The sequence below is a fragment of the Lithobates pipiens genome, unplaced genomic scaffold (assembly GCF_037356315.1).
Source record: "Lithobates pipiens isolate NorthernLeopardFrog02 unplaced genomic scaffold, aLitPip1_a1.2 Scaffold_23, whole genome shotgun sequence".
NCBI lineage: Eukaryota > Metazoa > Chordata > Amphibia > Anura > Ranidae > Lithobates > Lithobates pipiens.
The window spans coordinates 151,612,197-151,631,468 of record NW_027507785.1 but is presented as its reverse complement, the minus strand read 5'-3'; the positions used below and the strand labels follow the sequence as shown (position 1 = coordinate 151,631,468).

The following is a 19,272-nucleotide window of genomic DNA, read 5'->3' as shown; positions in this document are numbered from 1 at the left end:
AGTTTCAAATCTAATTTGACTACCTATTATACTTTTGTGAGGCACTGTAGTAGCATGGCTGAGCAAGAATGAGTACGGCTGGGTACAGGCCGAGTATGGCTGGGAGAGTACGGCTGGGTACAGGCCGAGTATGGCTGGGCGAATACGGCTGGGTACAGGCCGAGTACGGCTGGGCGAGTACGGCTGGGTACAGGCCGAGTACGGCTGGGCACAGGCCGAGAACGGCTGGGCACGTACGGCTGGGCACAGGCCGAGAACGGCTGGGCACAGGCAGAGAACGGCTGGGCGAGTACGGCTGGGCACAGGCAGAGAACGGCTGGGCGAGTACGGCTGGGCACAGGCAGAGAACGGCTGGGCGAGTACGGCTGGGCACGGCAGAGCTGAGCATGGCTGGGTACGTATGGGTATGGCTATATATCGATGGGATGGCTGAATATTGCTGAGGATGGATGGATGCGTATGCTCAGCATGGACGGATGAGTATGCAGAGTATGGATGGGTCAGAATAGATTGAGCTGTCACTGAGCAGCGCTGTGGGCACTACACATGCAACCCACAGCACTGCTGCCACCGATCTCTCCCCTCACCTCTCACACTGGACAGATCGCTCCGTCATTTGATTGAGCGATCACTTGGTAAAACGGCCGCGACCAGTGGCCGTTTACCGTGTTCCGTGAAGCGTCGAGTCCTCTGGACCCAGTGGTCACAGAAGTTCTTGGGTGCGCGCTCCAAAGGGCGCGTGAGAGCAGGATTTTGGGAAGAAGTCACCGTACGCCCCCCCAGAGTTAAGCAACCGCCCTATAGCCGTCATTCGGCTATGGGCCAGTTGCTGAGTGGTTAAAAAATGTTTTTCCGCATAAAAAAAAAACGTGTGAAACCTGGGAGGAAAAAATTTATTCTGTACCTCGTCCAGTGTCTCCCCTGCCTAGTATAAATTATGTGGCGAGTGACGTCCCAGAGTTTTTTCCGTTCCCAGTCAATTCTTGTTACAGGTAAACGCGTCGGTTGGAGTGAACCTTGTGACGTCACCATGTACGAGCTGGCAGTCTGAAAGCTTGCGGCTGTGTCTTGTACCATAGTCCTTCGCTGTGTTTATGCAAAAAATGTTGGAATAAACTAACACTTTTTACTGCACCATAAAGTTTTTTTCTAAATCTTTTATACCTACTGGTGAAGCATCAGGTAGATTGACTGGAAGGTTGGAAACTTATTAAACGGCTCATTGTCTTTGGCGGAGGAGAGTGACCATCCTGTCCAGTAAGAGGCCATCTGGCTTTTTAGCTTACCTCTCTGCTTGCATATAAAGTATAGACCAGTTGCCATTACAGATTTCTGGGTGCTGCATCAGAGGTTGCATTCATTACTTCACTTTAAAGAGGAAGTAAACGCTGATGGGTTTACTTCCTCTTTCATTCCCTGCAAAGGTAAAGCATAATGGGCTACTATGCATCGCATAGTAGCCCATTATGTGTCACTTACCTGACACAGGAGCCAGCGAAGTCGCCGCTGCCCCCTGTAGTCCGCCGCATTCATCTTGCTGGTGGCGTCTCGCAGCTCCGCCGCGGTCATTCGGCGAAGCCGCGATGACGTCACTCCCGCGCATGCGCACGGGAGTCGACACGCGCAGCAGCTCCATTCTTGGAAATGCCGCGCTCAGTGCGCCTGCGCGCCGCTGTCTACGGCGCATGCGCCGTAGACAGCGGTGCCCGTTTTCGGGCAAATATCTCCTAAACCATATAGGTTTAGGAGATATTGCTTGGACCTACAGGTAAGCCTTAATCTAGGCTTACCTGTAGGTCAAAGTGGTTTGTTAAAGTTGCATTTATTATCACTTTACTTCAAGTTTGGGACTTTTAACACAATATTAATTGATTTACTTTGAGTCGCTCACATGGTTATGCGTTTTGTATGATTATTCAATAATATGTTTAAGGTTTCCGCAATCTTCTTTTCTATATAGGTTTGTGAATTAAGTATTTCATTCTTAGCATTCACATACACAGGTACCCCCTTTTTTTCCACTGGTTTCATTTTTTTGGTATCACATATAATATTGTATTACGCACAATATTGAAAACATTATTATTTTGGCAGACGCAGAATATTTAAACCATATATACAGGACTATAGGAAATATTAATAAAACAAATCACACGTGCATACGCACACACATACATAAACCTGGTCTTTTTTCAACGTTTATAAACTATACCTATGTAAACTCTTAAAAGGAGAAGACCAGCCTGAGCTTTTTAGGCTGGGCTTCCCCTCTGGGTCACAGGAGTGCAATTGCATTCCTGTGACCCGTCTTCAGTGAAGAGCGGTCTGAAGTTCGCTCTCCGCTCGGGGAGGCTATGTTTGGTGGCTTGGTTCTCAGTGAAGAAGTGGCAGGGGTCTGATGCTGTATCCACCCAAGTATGAATAGCCAAAAACACTTTCTTTTAAAAATCCCCACTGCACTCCAAAACAATATGAACCTATAAATAACTGCTGTATTCAAGAAACCCCGATACACATGCACAACTTGAGTAAACACTATACAGCTCTTAACCACTTCAATACCGGGCCATAGTCAAATGACGGCCACAGATGGGATCTCCCATCCTGGGTGGACGTCATATGACGGCCTCGGTATTGTGCCTCTCCTGCGGGCCCCCGGGGGCCCGCAGCGTGGCTATCGTGGATGAACTGTGTCCCTTGGACACAGCCCATCCCCGATCTGTGGGATTTTCCTCCACATCGACCCTCCCCCCCACCCCGATACATGTGACCGGCCGTGTCCAATCACAGCCGGTCACATGTACTGCGCCATTACAGCGCTCGTGCACGCACCTAGGGCATGTGCAGAGCGCCGATCGGGGATGCGGCTTGTCACCCTGACACAGCCCAACCCCGATCGCAGTAAAGAGCCAATGAAATTGGCCCTTTACCACGTGACCGGCTGTGTCCAATCACAGCCGGTCACAGAATGTAAACAAACCACGGTAACGAGATGTTACTAGGTTCTCCTCCTCACACACTGATCGTGTGTGTGAGGAGGAGATTGTGGTAACATCTCGTTACCGCTCAGTGTACACAGCAACCACACTGATTACCCCCCAATAAAGAGGATCTGTCACAACCCATCAAAGTACCTGTCATCACCCATCACAGCCCATCTGAGCACCCGAGTACCTGTCCCAGCCCATCTGAGCACCCGAGTACCCGAGTACCTGTCCCAGCCCATCTGAGCACCCGAGTACCCGAGTACCTGTCCCAGCCCATCTGAGCACCCGAGTACCCGTCCCAGCCCATCTGAGCACCCGAGTACCCGTCCCAGCCCATCTGAGCACCCGAGTACCCGTCCCAGCCCATCTGAGCACCCGAGTACCCGACCCAGCCCATCTGAGCACCCGAGTACCCGACCCAGCCCATCTGAGCACCCGAGTACCCGACCCAGCCCATCTGAGCACCCGAGTACCCGACCCAGCCCATCTGAGCACCCGAGTACCCGTCCCAGCCCATCTGAGCACCCGAGTACCCGTCCCAGCCCATCTGAGCACCCGAGTACCCGTCCCAGCCCATCTGAGCACCCGAGTACCTGTCCCAGCCCATCTGAGCACCCGAGTACCCAAGTATCTGTCCCAGCCCATCTGAGCACCCGAATACCCGAGTACCCGTCACAGCCCATCCGAGTACCCGTCACAGCCCATCCGAGTACCTGTCACAGCCCATCTGAGTACCCGAGTACCTGTCACAGCCCATCTGAGTACCTGTCACAGTTCATCTGAGTACCCAAGTACCTGACACCAGCCCGTCGGAGTACCCGAGTACCTGACACCAGCCCGTCGGAGTACCCGAGTACCTGTCACCAGCCCGTCGGAGTACCCGAGTACCTGTCACTAGCCTGTCGGAGTACCCGAGTACCTGTCACTAGCCCGTCGGAGTACCCGAGTACCTGTCACTAGCCCGTCGGAGTACCCGAGTACCTGTCACTAGCCCGTCGGAGTACCCGAGTACCTGTCACTAGCCCGTCGGAGTACCCGAGTACCTGTCACTAGCCCGTCGGAGTACCCGAGTACCTGTCACTAGCCCGTCGGAGTACCCGAGTACCTGTCACTAGCCCGTCGGAGTACCAGAGTACCTGTCACCAGCCCGTCGGAGTACCCGAGTACCTATTTGCAGCCCATGCCTCATAGAATACATATTGGGGTGTTTTCTTTCCAAAATGGGGTCATTTGGTGGGTAATTCTATTGTCCTGGTGCTCCAGAACCTTCAAAAGTGTGATAGGTAGGAACGAAATGAGATGTGTAATTTATGCTCCTAGAACGCCTGGAGGTACCACTTCCATGTTGGACCTCTGTATGTGGCCAGGCTGTGTAAAATTCTCACACATGTGGTATCGCAATACTCAGGAGGAGGAGCAGAATGTGTTTTGGGGTGTAATTTTTGCTATATACATGCCATGTGTTAGAAATATCTTATAAACGGACAACTTTGTGTAAAAAAAAAAGAAAAAAGATTTTAAATTTTCTTTCCGCGTTTTCTGAAGACTTGTGGAAAAAAATTAACAGTTCAAAAGACTCATTATGCCTCCTAGAAAATACGTTGGGGTGTTTGCTTTCCAAAACGGGGTCATTTCGTGGGTAATTCCATTGTCCTGGTGCTCCAGGGCCTTCACAAATGTAATAGGTCATTAGGAAATTAGAGGTGTCATTTATGCTCCTAGAACCCCTTACGGCGCTCCCTGCATTTTGGACTTCTCTGTGTGGCCAGCCTGTGTAAAAGTCCCACACATGTGGTATCGCCATACTCGGGAAGAGTTGCAGAATGTATTTTGGGGTGTAATTGGAAGTATACATATGCTATGTATGAGAAATAACTTGTTATGACAATTTTTTTTTTTTTTAACAAAACATTTTTTCCCAAGAATTGTGGGAAAAAATTACAACTTCAAAAAACTCACCATGCCTCTTACTAAATACCTTGGACTGTCTACTTTTCAAAAAGGGGTCATTTGGGGGATATTTGTACTTTCCTGAAATTTCAGAGCCTCAAGAAATGAGATAGGCTATCAGTGCATCAGGTGTGATCAATTTTCAATGATTTGCACCATAGCTTGTAGACTAACTTTCAAAGAGACTAAATAATATCCACTAATTTGTTTTGTTTACCAAAGAGATGTAGTTGTATACATTTTGGGCCAAATTTATGAACAAAAATGATTTGAAATTTTTTTTTTTTTTCGAAATTTTCACTCTATTTTTCACTTATGCCGCAAAATATAAAAAACCCAGTGGTGATTAAATACCACCAAAAGAAAGCTCTATTTGTATGAAAAAGATGATAAAAATGTTGTTTGGGTACAGTGTTGCATGACTGAGTAACTGGCATTTAAAGTGCGAGAGCACTGAAAGCTAAAAATTGGTCTGGTAAGGATGCTGTATAAATGCCCTGTATTGAAGTGGTTAAATAACCCTCCTATAACAAGGTGCAACAGTTGTAACCTAAGACACCTTTCTCCTGCAAGTCATACAAAATACAAATCATGTTCGTGATAAAAACATAGATGTAACAAAGTTCTGTAATATTTTTATGAACCAGTAGACAGCATCAGTGTTGAAATATTTTGCTCACATAAAACACTTCACATGATCCACCCGATTCCCTCCACCTCAAACTGGAGAAAAAAAAAAAAATCACTCATCCTCTCAACATGCCTTTTTACAAGGCAGGCATACAATGCTTATGACACAGCCAGCCATTCTCTGATTAGGACATGGCTAATCTTTAAAGCGGGAGTCCAAATACTGCAGCTGCTGACTTTTAAAATAGTGACACTTACCTGTCCAGCGCGCCCGCGATGTCGGCACCCGAAGCCGATCTCTGGATCGTCTCTCGGGTGCTGCCGCCGCCATCTTGGGTATGGGAATCAGGAAATGGAGCCTTTCGGCTTCATTTCCCGGTTCCCTACTGCGCATGCGCGAGTCGCGCTGCGCAATAAGGACGGTCCCAGAGGCAGGAAACACACAGATCCCAGAGGCAGCGGGGCACTTGCGGAAAGAGGCGTAATCTACACCCCTTTCCACAGAGAGCTATCCCGGAAGTGGGTGCAGATACCTGTACTGTACAGGTATCTGCACCCCCCTCCCCCCTGAAAGGTGCCAATTGTGGCGCCGGAGGGGGGGAGGGTTCCGATGAGCGGAAGGTCCACTTTAGGGTGGACCTCCGCTTTAAAAGGGTAACTCCACTTTAGCAAGGAAAAAAAAAACATTATAATTATATATATATATATATATATATATATATATATATATATATATATATATATATATATATATATTTTTACACAAGTGATAGGGTAATTGTACATTACTAGAAATTACCTTTCCTTTTCAATCTGCAGCACTGTCATTTTCTGTAAAATGCAATATGGCTACCTGGAGGTGGTGTTCTCCACACAGAATGTGTACAGGATGTCCCCTAGAAACAATTTCCTGCTTGTTTAATTGGCTCACTGATTTTCCCAGAAGTCTGCACTAAGATACAAGTCAGATTTTTGCCATCCCCTGCAACAATTTTTCGGTGAGATACTCCCCATAGGAAATCATGTCTAAAGGGATGCAGACCCTGCAGCCTTCCTCATAACTCTGCAGCTGCTGAAGCTGATTGACAATTATGAAACCACTCCCATTTATGTTAACTTGTACATGGACACAAACAGCTCTCTTTAGAACAAAAGATAGAACTCTGCAAAAAAGTTTAACGTCCTCGGACTGTACATTGATCACCTTGAGTGTAAGGTTTTTTTTTTCGGACCAAAAGTGGAGTTACTCTTCAAAACTGGAGCCTCCCGTCTCTCCAAGTCCACGGGGTGCACAGGAAGCAAAAATAGAGAATATACATAAAGCATTATCGCCTTCAAAGTGTATTTTATTAAAAAGTGTATATTATTAAAAAGAATTGCACTTACAAGCTCTCTTGTATAACAAGTCACATCAGCTGCCTCACAGGTACATTTTGAGAAGTGTATTAGCGACACTTTTTTGTCTTCCATCATGACTGAAACAACTCCATCTGTCTTCTACAAGAAATGTACTTTTATAATCTCTTAAAATAAGTTAGCTGGTTGCCAGCATATACCAGGCAGAGCTAATTTTAGCTAGTCTGTTTGAAGGACATTTTGAGAGAGAATGATATTTTGGTAGCTAAGGACTAGTTGCTCACCCAGTTTGTATTACTCAATTCTCCAGAACGTTCACTGAAGTCTTTATAAACCACACCCATCAAGTCTAATAAATCATTAGGAATTGTGATACAGTGAGGACGTGTCTGTGCCAATTCCTGGTGTTGTAGATCAAGCTTGCCTAAAACAAAACAAGGATGGCCTTGGGCACAGGACTACCCTGCCACTGTAAAGGATGAGAAATGGCTCTTTGTAAAAGTCAACGCTGAGACATGTCTCATCAGACATGATGGTGACTGGAAAGTCTACCTTGTGAGGGGCAAACCAAGGAAATATCCTAAATGGGTACTATGATGCGACATCTACCTGAGACTGATTGGATTGGTGATGGTCAGGGAAAAAGGGTGACCCTGTCTTACCTGCTAATGATGCTTGTCCCTATTTTGCAGGTCCAGACTTTGCCCCTCATGGTGGGCCTACCCTCGGAATGGGTCTGAGTTCCATAGGGATGGACCACAGCATCAAACTTTTATAGCACCCAGTGGCTGACTACACGTGCCGCACAGAGTGCCTAGTGAGGGCCCATGCAGGATCCAGTGTCCGAAGCAAACTTACAGGCCATCCCCATGGTGGCGGGGGCACTGCTTCTAGTGTTGTATTAAAAGACAGCGATGAGCTGATTGAAGAATCCAAATAAAAAAACTAGCTAAGCCAAGAATAACTTCTGTAAAGGAAAATATGTACATCAACTTAACTGGCATAAAAACTGAGGACTCTTGAAATGAAGTTTATAGGGGGCATCCTCAAAAGCGGTCTCCTAAAAGGTATGATAAGAAAACCCAAGGTCTATGAATATCCGGCCCGTGTCCGATACTGCATGAATAAGATGCATCCTTTGCATCGTTTCTATGCAATATATTGTAGCTCTGACATTGTGTACATCTTACCTGAATCCGTGGCACATGGAAAATGGTAGCAACAGGCACAACCTTTGTTGTAACAGCCCAGCGTGGCTCCTGGCTCCTGGCAGTGAGCACACATCTAGTAAAAGAAAAACAAAAATTAAGGTTAAAAGACGGCTTTAACATCAAACTCACATTATTAGCAATATAATAATAATATAATTCCTAAAAATTTTAACTTAACATCTCATTACAACCATAGGCAAATATATATTTTAACAGGACTCTTATAGCAAAAGTGTTTTAGTGCATCTTTTCAAGGTTGACTGTAGGCTGCAATCCATTTAAATACAGCACTGGCACTTAACCATTTCAATACCAAGCACTTTTACCCCTTCTTACGAAGAGCAATTTTCAGCTTTCAGCACCGTCACTTTGAATGACAATTGTGCGGTCATGCAATACTGTACCCAAACTAAATCATCATTTTGTTCATACAAGTAGGACTTTCATTTGGTGGTATTTAACCACTTCAATACCAGGCAGTTTCTACCCTTCCTGCCCAAGCAAATTTTCAGCGCTGTTATCTTCTTACATGACAATTGCACCGTCAAGCTACGCTGTACCCAAAAGTTTTTATCATTTTGTTCCCACAAATAGAGCTCTCTTTTGGTATCATTTGATAATTTTTATTTATTTATTTTTTTTCTGTTATAAATTGTTGTAAATAAGTTTTCTCCTTCACGGATGAGGCTGCACTGACAAGGTGGGACTGATGGGCACCAATGAGGCGACGCTGATGAGGTGTCACTGGCAGGCATTGCTGATGGGCACTGATTGGCAGCATGTCTGGGCACTAACTGGCATCCCTGGCGGTCCAGGGTAGCATACCTGGTGGCCATGCATAATCAGCATTCCTGGTGGTCCTATGTGGGCATTGGGGTGGCTGTGCTGGTTAATCATGGGGGCAGCCGTTCGGTTCTCCCATACTTGAGTCTGTCAGACGCGAGTGAGGAAAAGCTGATAAAACAGCTTTTCCTGTTTACAGTGATCAGCCGCGTTTGGACACGGCTGATCACATGGTAAAGAGCCTCCGTCAGAGATCGGCATTGAAGTGTCAGACTTGCACGCCGTACCACCGATCGCCGAGCTACGGGGGCTGTTATCCTGAAAGAGGTCATATGACGTCTAGTCAGGACAACTGAACCACCGCCTGGCTGTCATTTTGCTATAGACCGGGCAGGAAGTAGTTAATCACCACTGGGCTTTATTTTTTGCTAAATAAATTTAAAAAGACCGAAAATATTTGGGGAAAAAAAAACACACACATTTTTCTTTGTTCCTATTATACAAATTTGCAAAGAAATAATCTCTTCATGGACTTGGGCCAAAATTTATTTGGCTACATTCCTTTGGTGAAAATAACCCAAATCAGTGTATCATTTTGTCTGTATGAAAGTTTTAGTCCACAAACTATAGTATATATTTAAAAATTGATCAATCCTGATGTAATGACAGACAGTACACATATCCCCCAAATGACCCCTTTTTGGAATGCAGGCGCCCCAAGGTATTTAGTAAGAGGCATGGCAAGTTTTTTGAAGTTGTCATTTTTTGGTAAAAACATTAACACTTTGACCAGAGCAATAAGTTACCATAGTAACATTGTACTTCCGGTGAGGTGATCAGTTTTTGTTTTTTCCCTACACTTTTGCATACAGCATTGAATTTGATTGTTATACGCAAGCTTTTTACTGAAACCGATTGTTTTGTTAGTATTAGATGTGATTGGCCACAGCTGATCACATGGCACATTTGGGCTATGATTGGCCCAGTCTGTACCATGTGATCACTGTGACCAATCACAGCTAGCAAAACAATTGCATACAATGGATGGCTTGAAAGGAAGCAGATGAGCTTCAACAAAAAAAAAAAAAAAAGGAAGAGGGCATTGTCCAGATGTAGTTGGGATAAAACGTGCTAGAGAGCTCCGTCTTCCAGACTGCACAATCCTGTGTATTTATCCTGTTTTAGCAGCCACCTACAGCCACAGGGGTTGGGGAAATCTCTCCAAATTGATGCCATCCAATCACCGATCGGTAAAGAAACAGCCACCCCCTAAGGTCCAGAGCTCCCCTTCTCTCACACGTGTGGCAGCCATCTTGCCTCCGGGGACAGCACCAGTGGTGTCTGCAGACAGATCTGTAGTGGCTGGTGAGCATGGATAAGGAAGGAGGATATCCTCAGAATCCTGCAGGTATGGACCAGCCTGTGGCTGCAGACTCCACCACAGCTATCCTGGTGGCCATACAGGAGAGCAAAACGCTGGTGATGGGCAGGATAGATAAACTGGCCATAGTGTGGGCTTATCAGGCAGGACCTAGACAAATAAGAGTTACATCAGTGGAAAATCGCATCTCTGATATAGAGGATGCTGCAATCGCCACTAATCAAACTGTTGCTGAGCTTCAACGCACTGTTAAAAGTGTTGAGGGCGCAGTCCAAAGACACAGAGAATAGAGTATGCCGAAATAATGTGCACTTTAAGTGGTGGGTCTCCTAGAGGGGCGAAGGACCTCAATCCTTCTAGTTTGATGAAAAATTCTTTAAAGAGGTCCTAAATCTGCAAGTCTCCCCCACCTACATTGTGGAGAACGCGCATAGTCCTGACGGGACCGAGACCTCAGGGTGCACCGCTTAGGCCATTCCTGGTTCATTCCCTGAACTATTGCAACAGAGACCTTATACTTGCCAAGGCCAGGAAAAAACAGCAGCTTTGATTTGAAAATACTACGCTACATTTCTTCCCTGTCACATCGTCGCATATTAGTGGAAGTTCGCAGAAGGCCGAGAGGGACAGGGCTCACGTATGGTATGTTGTACCCCAGCAAGCACTGAGTCGAATATCTGGGTTCAGTTTTTTAGGTTCCCTCGGATGTCTCCGATTGGCTGGATACCGTGGATTAAAGGTTTGCTGGTTTCCTCTTGTTCAAAATGATGGGGTCCAAGTTCTGTTTTCCTGGGGTCTTGACCCACGCTGGGCTGTGGGCTTACTTATGCGATTTTATGCTGAACAGCATACTTCGTATGAGGTTTCATATGGAAGGCACCTTTTATCCTGGAAACATACAGAGGAGAGACCTCAGTATGCCCCTTGTATTTCATGGATACCTAAACTTTCATCTGACAGTCTGTGTGAAGTTGGAGTTCTCTCTACAAAGTTAGTGGATGTTCAAGAACTATACTTGCATGGTCAGACTTGACATGTCCCCCTTTAAACACCCCAGTTTTTCCCCACCGTAGCTTATGGAGTGACATTTCAAGCAGTGCGCTTCATTGTGTGTTTTTTGTTTTGGGATCAAGTCTGCCTGCGAATTTGTTGCTGGCGAGACAGGGACTGCAGGACTTCCTGATGAGTTTTTTTTTTTTTTTTTTTTTATTGTTTTATGCTTTGTTTTTTTCATATATTTTTTCCCACTCCTGCACGAGTGGGTATCTGGTGTCATCTCAAGTTTCTCCCTAGTTATGGGGGGTTGACATCCAGACACATTGCAATGTTATCTCTGCTGTTGGTTCAAATGTATTCCTCAGCAAAATGTATGGCTCTGTGTGACCCTGGATCTTATGGTTAATCCTAGGCTTCCATCTTGTGGCCATTATGAGAATTACAGTTATGTCAGTTGACGGTAAATTTAAGAGCCCTGGTGCTTAAATACTCACAAGCCCATCATCCTCACATCATACTTTTGCACGAAACCCATCTGCTGGGAGTAAAATCTTGCCTATGAAATGTTCTTGGATACACAGAGCCATACATGCCACATTCTCCTCATATGCTAGAGGTACGTTTGTATTATTTTATAGATCATTACATTGCTCTATAGAGACAGTATTCACCGATCCTGGGAGGGTGCCATTTAGTGGTAATAATTGATGTTTACTCTCACCGCTTGGATCTGGTGAATGTATACATCCCTCCTACCTTTGCTGGGACCATTCTGTTTGAGGTATTGGAGAACATGTCCCATTGAAATTACTAATGGAATGGTGAATTTCAAGATAGTAACCATATTGCTACCCACCAGACTTGTCAGTTTTACATCATATTTCCTCAAGATCAGACTGGATTTATGCCTAAGAAAGCCACGGATATCAATCTACGTAGGGTCTTCACGCATACCCATTTAGACCCAAATAACTCTAGTGGTTGGGTACTGGTTTTCCTTGATTTAGAAAAGACCTTTGATTTCATGCATTGGAAAAACATGTTTAAGGTGTTTGAGGTATTAGGCTTTGGCCCTCATTTTAGAAAGTGGATTGACATCTACCATTCCCCAACCACGTCCATAAAATGAAATGGCATGTTATACGAGTTATTTCGGTGAATAGGGGCACCCGACAAGGCTGTGCTATGTCTCCGAGTCTTTTCGCCACCATGATAGAGCCGTTGGCTGCAGCTTCACGAGGAATAACGGTGGGTAGCCTGCAGGAAAAAAAAAAAAGTCTCCATATGCTGATGATATAGTCCTCTTTTTGCGCAATTTGAATGAGTCCTTGACGGTGGCACTAGGTATCCTAAATTCTTTTGCAAAATTTTCGGGGCTGAAAGTCAATTGGGTTAAATTTCCAGATTCTTACACTTAAAAATAGGATTTTTGTAATCACCGTAAAATCGGTTTCTCTGAAGTTCATTGATGGACACAGCTCCATTAATCTTGACCATAGGGTTATTACATCACCTTCAGGAGAAGACTAGGCAGAACAAGTAAAACATGTGAAAAACAGAACTGTACAGTTCCGCCCAGGGGGCAGTCCCTCCGGCTATAACCCATCAGCCTGCTTCCTGCAGCTCAGTACGTCAACAAGCAGTATAACGTAAGCTATAGGAGGGGTGGGTGCTGTGTCCTTCAATGAACTTCAGAGAAAAGGATTTTACGGTGAGTACAAAAATCCCATTTTCTCTTTTGTTCATTGTCGGACACAGCTTCATTAATCTTGACTGTAGGGACATCCCCCAAGCAGTGTCATAACGAGGGGTGGAAACATAACTTCACCCACAACCAGAGGTGCACCTCAACGGAAGAGTCACCCTCTGAACAGACCACATCATAACTAGCGGTCAACAAATGCATCAAAATGTATTGACAACCAAATGTAACTTCCTTTAACAAGAAGAAAGTGTAAAGTGCAATGATTAAACGACTACCTGCAAAACTTTGCTGCCAAAGCAAGCATCAGAAGATGCACTTAAATCAATTTTGTAGAACTTTGTGAAAGTGTGAACAAACGACCAAGTCGCCGACTTGCACACCTGGGAGACAGACGATTGATATGATGAGTGTCGGGCTGGGGCAAACCTTCATGCGGTAGTACTTTTGCTTGCAGACTTGCGAGACCAGGGACGCTTTTGGCCCTCAGCAGTCGCCCAGTCATGCGGAGCATTTACCTGAAGTCCCTGGCGGACGAAAAATTCTCTTTTGAGTGGAAAAGGAGGGCCCTTGCCTGCAGTGTGGCTCCTTAGCCTTCTTGGACTGTGGGCGCAACGTGCTCTTCCTACCTGTGACATTCTTAATAATGTTATCCAGCGAAGCTCCAAGTAGCCACTCACCAAGGAGGGGCAAATCCGTCAAGGCTTTTTTTTTTTTTTTTTTTTAGATGCCTGGTCCGCAGACCAGCATTTCAGCCAGATCAGGCGCCGCAGCACCACTGCTGATACCCATGCTCTGGACAGCAGGGGAAGTGCATCCAGGGCCGTATCACAGAAATACTTAAGGCCATGCACTAACTGGTCTGCTAGTTCTACAGACTGGAGGTGACTGCTGCTTCTCCAATTCATGGTGCAATTGTTTTGCCCACTCAGTAAGGGTCTGCGACATTAATGCCGTGGCCAATATTGGTCGTAGTGCTGACCCCACTACCATAAACATGGACTGGGCCACTGCCTCAGCCCTCCTGTCGGTAGGGTCCTTAAATGCAGGAGCCCCTTCTCCCGGGATCATGGTTACTTTATTTAACCTGGATACTGGGGGGTCCACGACAGCCATTTTTTAAGGAAGCTCTCTTCAAAGGGGTACCACACTGCCATTCCAGGAACAAAAAACGTGCTAGTTCTGAGGCACAGGAACCAGCGCTGGAGAGAAAAATCACGCTGAGGCTACAAGAAAATGGCCGCCGGATGTCCTTGTATAGTAAAAAAACAGGCAAAATGGCCGCCGGACTCCGAGAAAATGTCCGACAGTCATGCTTCTCACAGAGGCTAACAGAAAATGGCTGACAATCATGCTGTACACAGAGACTACAGAAAATGGCGGCGGTCAGCGCTATGGCAGCAGCACATGCAGAGCCCAGACACCAGCAGAGACAGATGACAGCACATGGACGCAAACAGCCAGTGCAGCCCCCAGCCAAGGATCAGAGCCCCTCCCCAGGTACATACACCGCACCACAGCCCAGTCAAGCATCATCTCCAACGCGGGGGGGGGGGGGAATACAGGGATAAGGAGAGAGGAAAGGGAGCAGAGGGACCCCAATCGACCTCCCAGGGAATGCCCAGCCTCTGAGGCAGGGAGAGCTGTACTTACCGTCCGAACCAGCTGGAGGAATCCCATCACAGACCCACACCCGAGCAGTACGGGGTGGCTGCGGGCCACGGCACACTGTGACAAAGACATCCGTAGTCGTCATACGTGTGCCCCGGAGCAAATAGCTCACCGGCCACCCCGGGAGCCTGAGGAGCATGTTGTGGTTGCCCAGCACGTAGCTAGGGCCTGCACACGCTCAATGGCCAGGCTGGGGAGACTACAAGGATCTATATTATCTAGCCTGTCACTCAGCCGGCTGTTGATAGAAGGTCACAGGATCAATATCTTGCACAAAAGACAAAATCCAGTAAAAAATCCCGGATTGATGGTCCTGGCAGGGAGCCTAGGTCCTTCACTAAGCAGAAAAATGCTGAGCTGGGCGGAACTGTTCAGTTGTTTCACGTTTTACATGTTCTGCCTAGTCCTCTCCTGAAGGAGAAATAATAACCCTACAGTCAAGATTAATAACCCTAGGGTTATTAACAGTCTGGATACCGAAATACATAGCCAAAAAAATTGATCAGTTGTTGACAAATTTCCTGTGGCAGGGGCGTCACCCTCAAGGATCAAACTCAAGGTTCTACAATTGCCATGGAATCAAGGGGGGCTGGCGGTTCCTGATTTGCATAGACACTTCCTAGCAGGTCAGCTGGTCTTCGCCCATAGGTTGGTTTAGTCTCCCAGCAGATGATGCTGCAAATGCACTTGAAGCAGCTGTTGTAGGTTCTTACAAGGCATTGACACATCTGTTGATACATTGACCTAGGGCTCCATATGTTGTTACAGTGTCCATGCGTATAACCGGTAGGGCATGGATAGTGGCTAACAAGATGGGGGGGGTGTTAATACAATTTCCCCTCATGCTCTGCTTTGGAGAAAACCCAACCTGATACACTTTTTTCAATTATCCTGACCCATTTGTTTGGACTAAATATAGTATCAAATATCAAAACACTGAAAGATATAATGGGTGGTGGGAAACTCCTTCCGTTCAATACTCTGAAAGCTAAAACTTTAACTCAATACTCACTTGTTTCGTTATTTGCAACTGAGACATGCATATAATGGCCAATTTGGCGTTACTAGTCTCAGTCTGCAAATGAGCAATCTCTGGAATCCTTAGAGAGGAGGATCTGAACAAGGTCCCATCTACTTTATACTAGTAGTTACTTGTAACTTTTGAGCTCCTTTCACATTGCAGGGCAATGTGGGAGGAGGCATTCCCTCAGATGGATGGGGATGATTGGGACAATATTTGGGACATTAACTTTACCATACTGGTGTCAGCCAGAGATCAGTGGATAAGATTCTAATTTTTACATCGTATATATATCTTACTCCAGCAAGATTGGTGAGAATGTTCCCGACCTGGTCACCCTGTTGCTGGTGGCGCACTTTCCCCGATGCAGATTTTCTACATGTATTTTGGAATTGTGTGGCTATCCAGGAATTTTGGAAAGGTGTCACTGAGTGCACTGAGGTGGTTACTACTATTCATATACAGCCAGCCCAGGAGGTATGCCTTTTGGGATTAGTGGATGCACTGGCTCCGAAAAGAGTGACCCGCACTTTGACAATTTTACTTTACGCTGCTAAGAAAATCATAGTGCTCTCGTGGAAAAAAAGTCTGCCCCCCCCCCCCCCCCCCCCCCAACTACTATAGAATGGAAGGCTCTCGTCAACAAACCCACCCCATTATATAAGGCTACTTACATAAGTAGAGGTATTCCACAAAAAATTTATAAGGTGTGGGGCAGTTGCGTGAACGGTTCTTCCACGGCTGTCTGATGTAGTGGCAATTTATGGGACAATATATGATGTCCACAACAAGGTATGCAACCGATATGGGGAGCTGGCAACTTGTTTGTTCTTCTCATTGGTGTGATAAGGAGTTCTCTGCAAGGGTATTGCAACAATGCATGGCGGATGTACATTTGGGCTAAAGTGATAACTACAGCATCAAATGATGTCCGTTTAGAGGAGTCTCTGTAATCTCATTATGATATCCATGGTAGAACTGAACTTAAGTAAATATATGCCATGATAAAAAGAGGATTAGCAACGAACCTCCAGATCGCAGCCCAACCCCCGCATGAATTTACAAAGTCGACAAGTTTTTTTTTTTTTTTAAATATAAAAGTCCCCGACTAAATCCTCCTTTAATTGCGATAAGACCCCACAAAAATAAAAAATAAAAATAAAATAAAACTTGCCACCTACTGAACATGACTGCTGCTTCACTCCACTGCTAACTAAACACGGGGCCGTGCCCATGACATCGTAGTGCTGGAGTCTCAGAGGACCAATAGATGACGCAAGACAGAGGGGGTGATCGCACCACCATCCATTATGTTGGTACGGCGATCGGTCTCCCCCCCCATTCTTCCCAAAGGGTTGAGCAAATAGAAACTTGCAGCATGAACCAGGCTTGACCACTTGAGGACCGTCGCCTGTACTTATACGTTGGCACAATGGCACGGACAGGCACAACCACGTACCTGTACGTGCCTGCCTTCCAGCGGGTGGGGGGCCCTCCCGCTGGCGGTGGCGGTCCGTTTCGCTTCAGGAGCGATCCGTGATGAGGGGTGGCCATTGGTTTCTGGCCACGCCCTCACGATCGCTCCTGGCGAATGAGAAGCGTCCCCTGCCTGTGTAGTGTAAACACAGGCAGAAGGAAGTGATGTCGCTCTCCTCGTGGCGGTCTATTTGCCCGGATGGCGAAGAGAGAAGGCATCCAAGTAAATGCATCAACACTACACTGACATGTAGGTACACATTCACCCCAGACATCCCCCGATCACCCCCTGCCCCCCCAGTCACAGTGTCACTGATTGCAGTGGTCATTTATTTATTGATCACTGCATTTAGTGTCAGCTGTGACTGTAAAAAGTGTCAGGGCAGTTAGCTTTAGGCCCCTTTAGGTCCAGGGTAGCCCCCTACCCCCCCCCCCCAATAAAGGTTTAACCCCTTGATTGCCCCCCCTTGATTGGGAAGCACAAGTAGTGTCCCGCTGCCACTAAGAAGACGACAAAGGCACGCCCATCATTCCCATAGTGTCCTTCCTGCAGAATTCGCCAATCCTGATTGCGGGCCCACCACTTCTGCAGAACCCGTACTTTCCCCATTCACTGGCCAACCCGGTATTCAGGTGGAAACAGCTGATTTTACGCCACTTGCTTTTTATTCACTGTTTTTCACGGATCTCTATAGATCTATTGTGGACCTAATTTATATGCTGGTCAACACATCGCCGCTAATCCCCAGTTGCCTTCCCTTGCCAGAGATTGGAAACCAATTATGGTTTCCGAATTTAAGACCTTTCTGGGCCTTTCCCTCAACATGGGCATACATAAATTCATGACGTTACGGACGTATTGGTCCACGCATCCAATTGACCATATGCCAATGTTCTCTACCTCCATGTCCAGGAAACGATACAAGCAGATCTTGCGGTTCTTGCACTTCAACGACAATGAACTTTGTCATCCTCGTGGAGACCCTGAATACGATCGGCTCTACAAAATTTGGCTCCTCATAAACCACTTCAACGTTTTGCAGCCTTGTTTATTCCCCATCAAGTTGACTCCCTGATTAAATTTTCTGCCCGCTTGTCTTTCAAACAGTACCTTCCCAGCAAGCGTGCCAGATACAGGGTCAAGATCTAAAAGTTCTGTGACAGGGCAACAGGCTATGTATGGAGCTTTACGGTTTATGAGAGAAAAGATAGTTACGTAGAGCTGGAGAACTGCCCAAATTACATAGGGAGCGCTGGCAAGATAGTGTGGAACTTGGTGTCACCCTTATTTGGAAAGGGGTACCACTTGTACGTGGACAATTATGACACGAGCGTGCCACTGTTTAGTCATTTGATCAGCAGATTGAAGCATGTGGCACAGTGTGACCTAATTGCCGGAGCTTTCCCCAGGGGCTTGTAGATTCCCATCTTAGGCTGGGGGAGAGAGCCTGCTTGCAGTGTAATAACTTGCTCGCTATGAAGTGGAGGGATAAGAATGTTTTCGTTCTTACCTCCCTTCATGCAGACACGACAATCCAAATTACTACAGCGACTGGTGTTGTGGAGAAACCTCTCTGTGTCCACGAATATAACCAAAATATGGGAGGGGTGGACCTCAATGACCAGTTGTTGGCGCCGTATCTAGTTGCCCATAAGGCCAGACGCTGGTACAAAAAAGCGTCTGTTTACTTATTTCAATTGGCTTTGCTAAACGCTCATGTGCTATACAGAGCTTCAGACGGGACTTTATCCTTTCTTATATTCCAGAGATTGTCACAGACCTTCTGTATCCAGACGGCTCTGCACCTCACCATTCCCAACCAAATGCAGTAAGCCGACTGCATGAGAGTAATTTTCCGTATGTCCTCCCGAGTACCCCCTACCCAACAAGCCCCCCAAAGAAGATGTCGTGTCTGTTCCAAGCGCGGATATAGGCATGACACCTGTTATTGTCCACGCTGTCCTGGCAATCCTGGTCTTTGCATTGGTGAATGTTTTGAACACTAACACACACTAGTGAAGTTTTAATGTAGGGTACAGCATTTCACAGGCTAGGACAGTTACACAGGGTCTCCCAAGATGCCATCGCATTTTGAGACACCCAAACC

The 19,272-nt window shown here is 46.3% G+C and overlaps 1 protein-coding gene across 4 annotated transcripts in view; it reads right to left on the bottom strand.

The window, feature by feature from the left end:
* The window catches only part of TCF20 (transcription factor 20), a 437,268-nt gene that overhangs the window by 238,258 nt on the left and 179,738 nt on the right, over positions 1-19,272 (bottom strand). For all 4 annotated transcript variants that reach the window (XM_077452493.1, XM_077452492.1, XM_077452491.1 and 1 more), the window contains exon 4: positions 8,114-8,207. In XM_077452493.1, the coding sequence (XP_077308619.1) occupies positions 8,114-8,207 (94 nt within the window). The remainder of the gene's footprint in view (positions 1-8,113; positions 8,208-19,272) is intronic.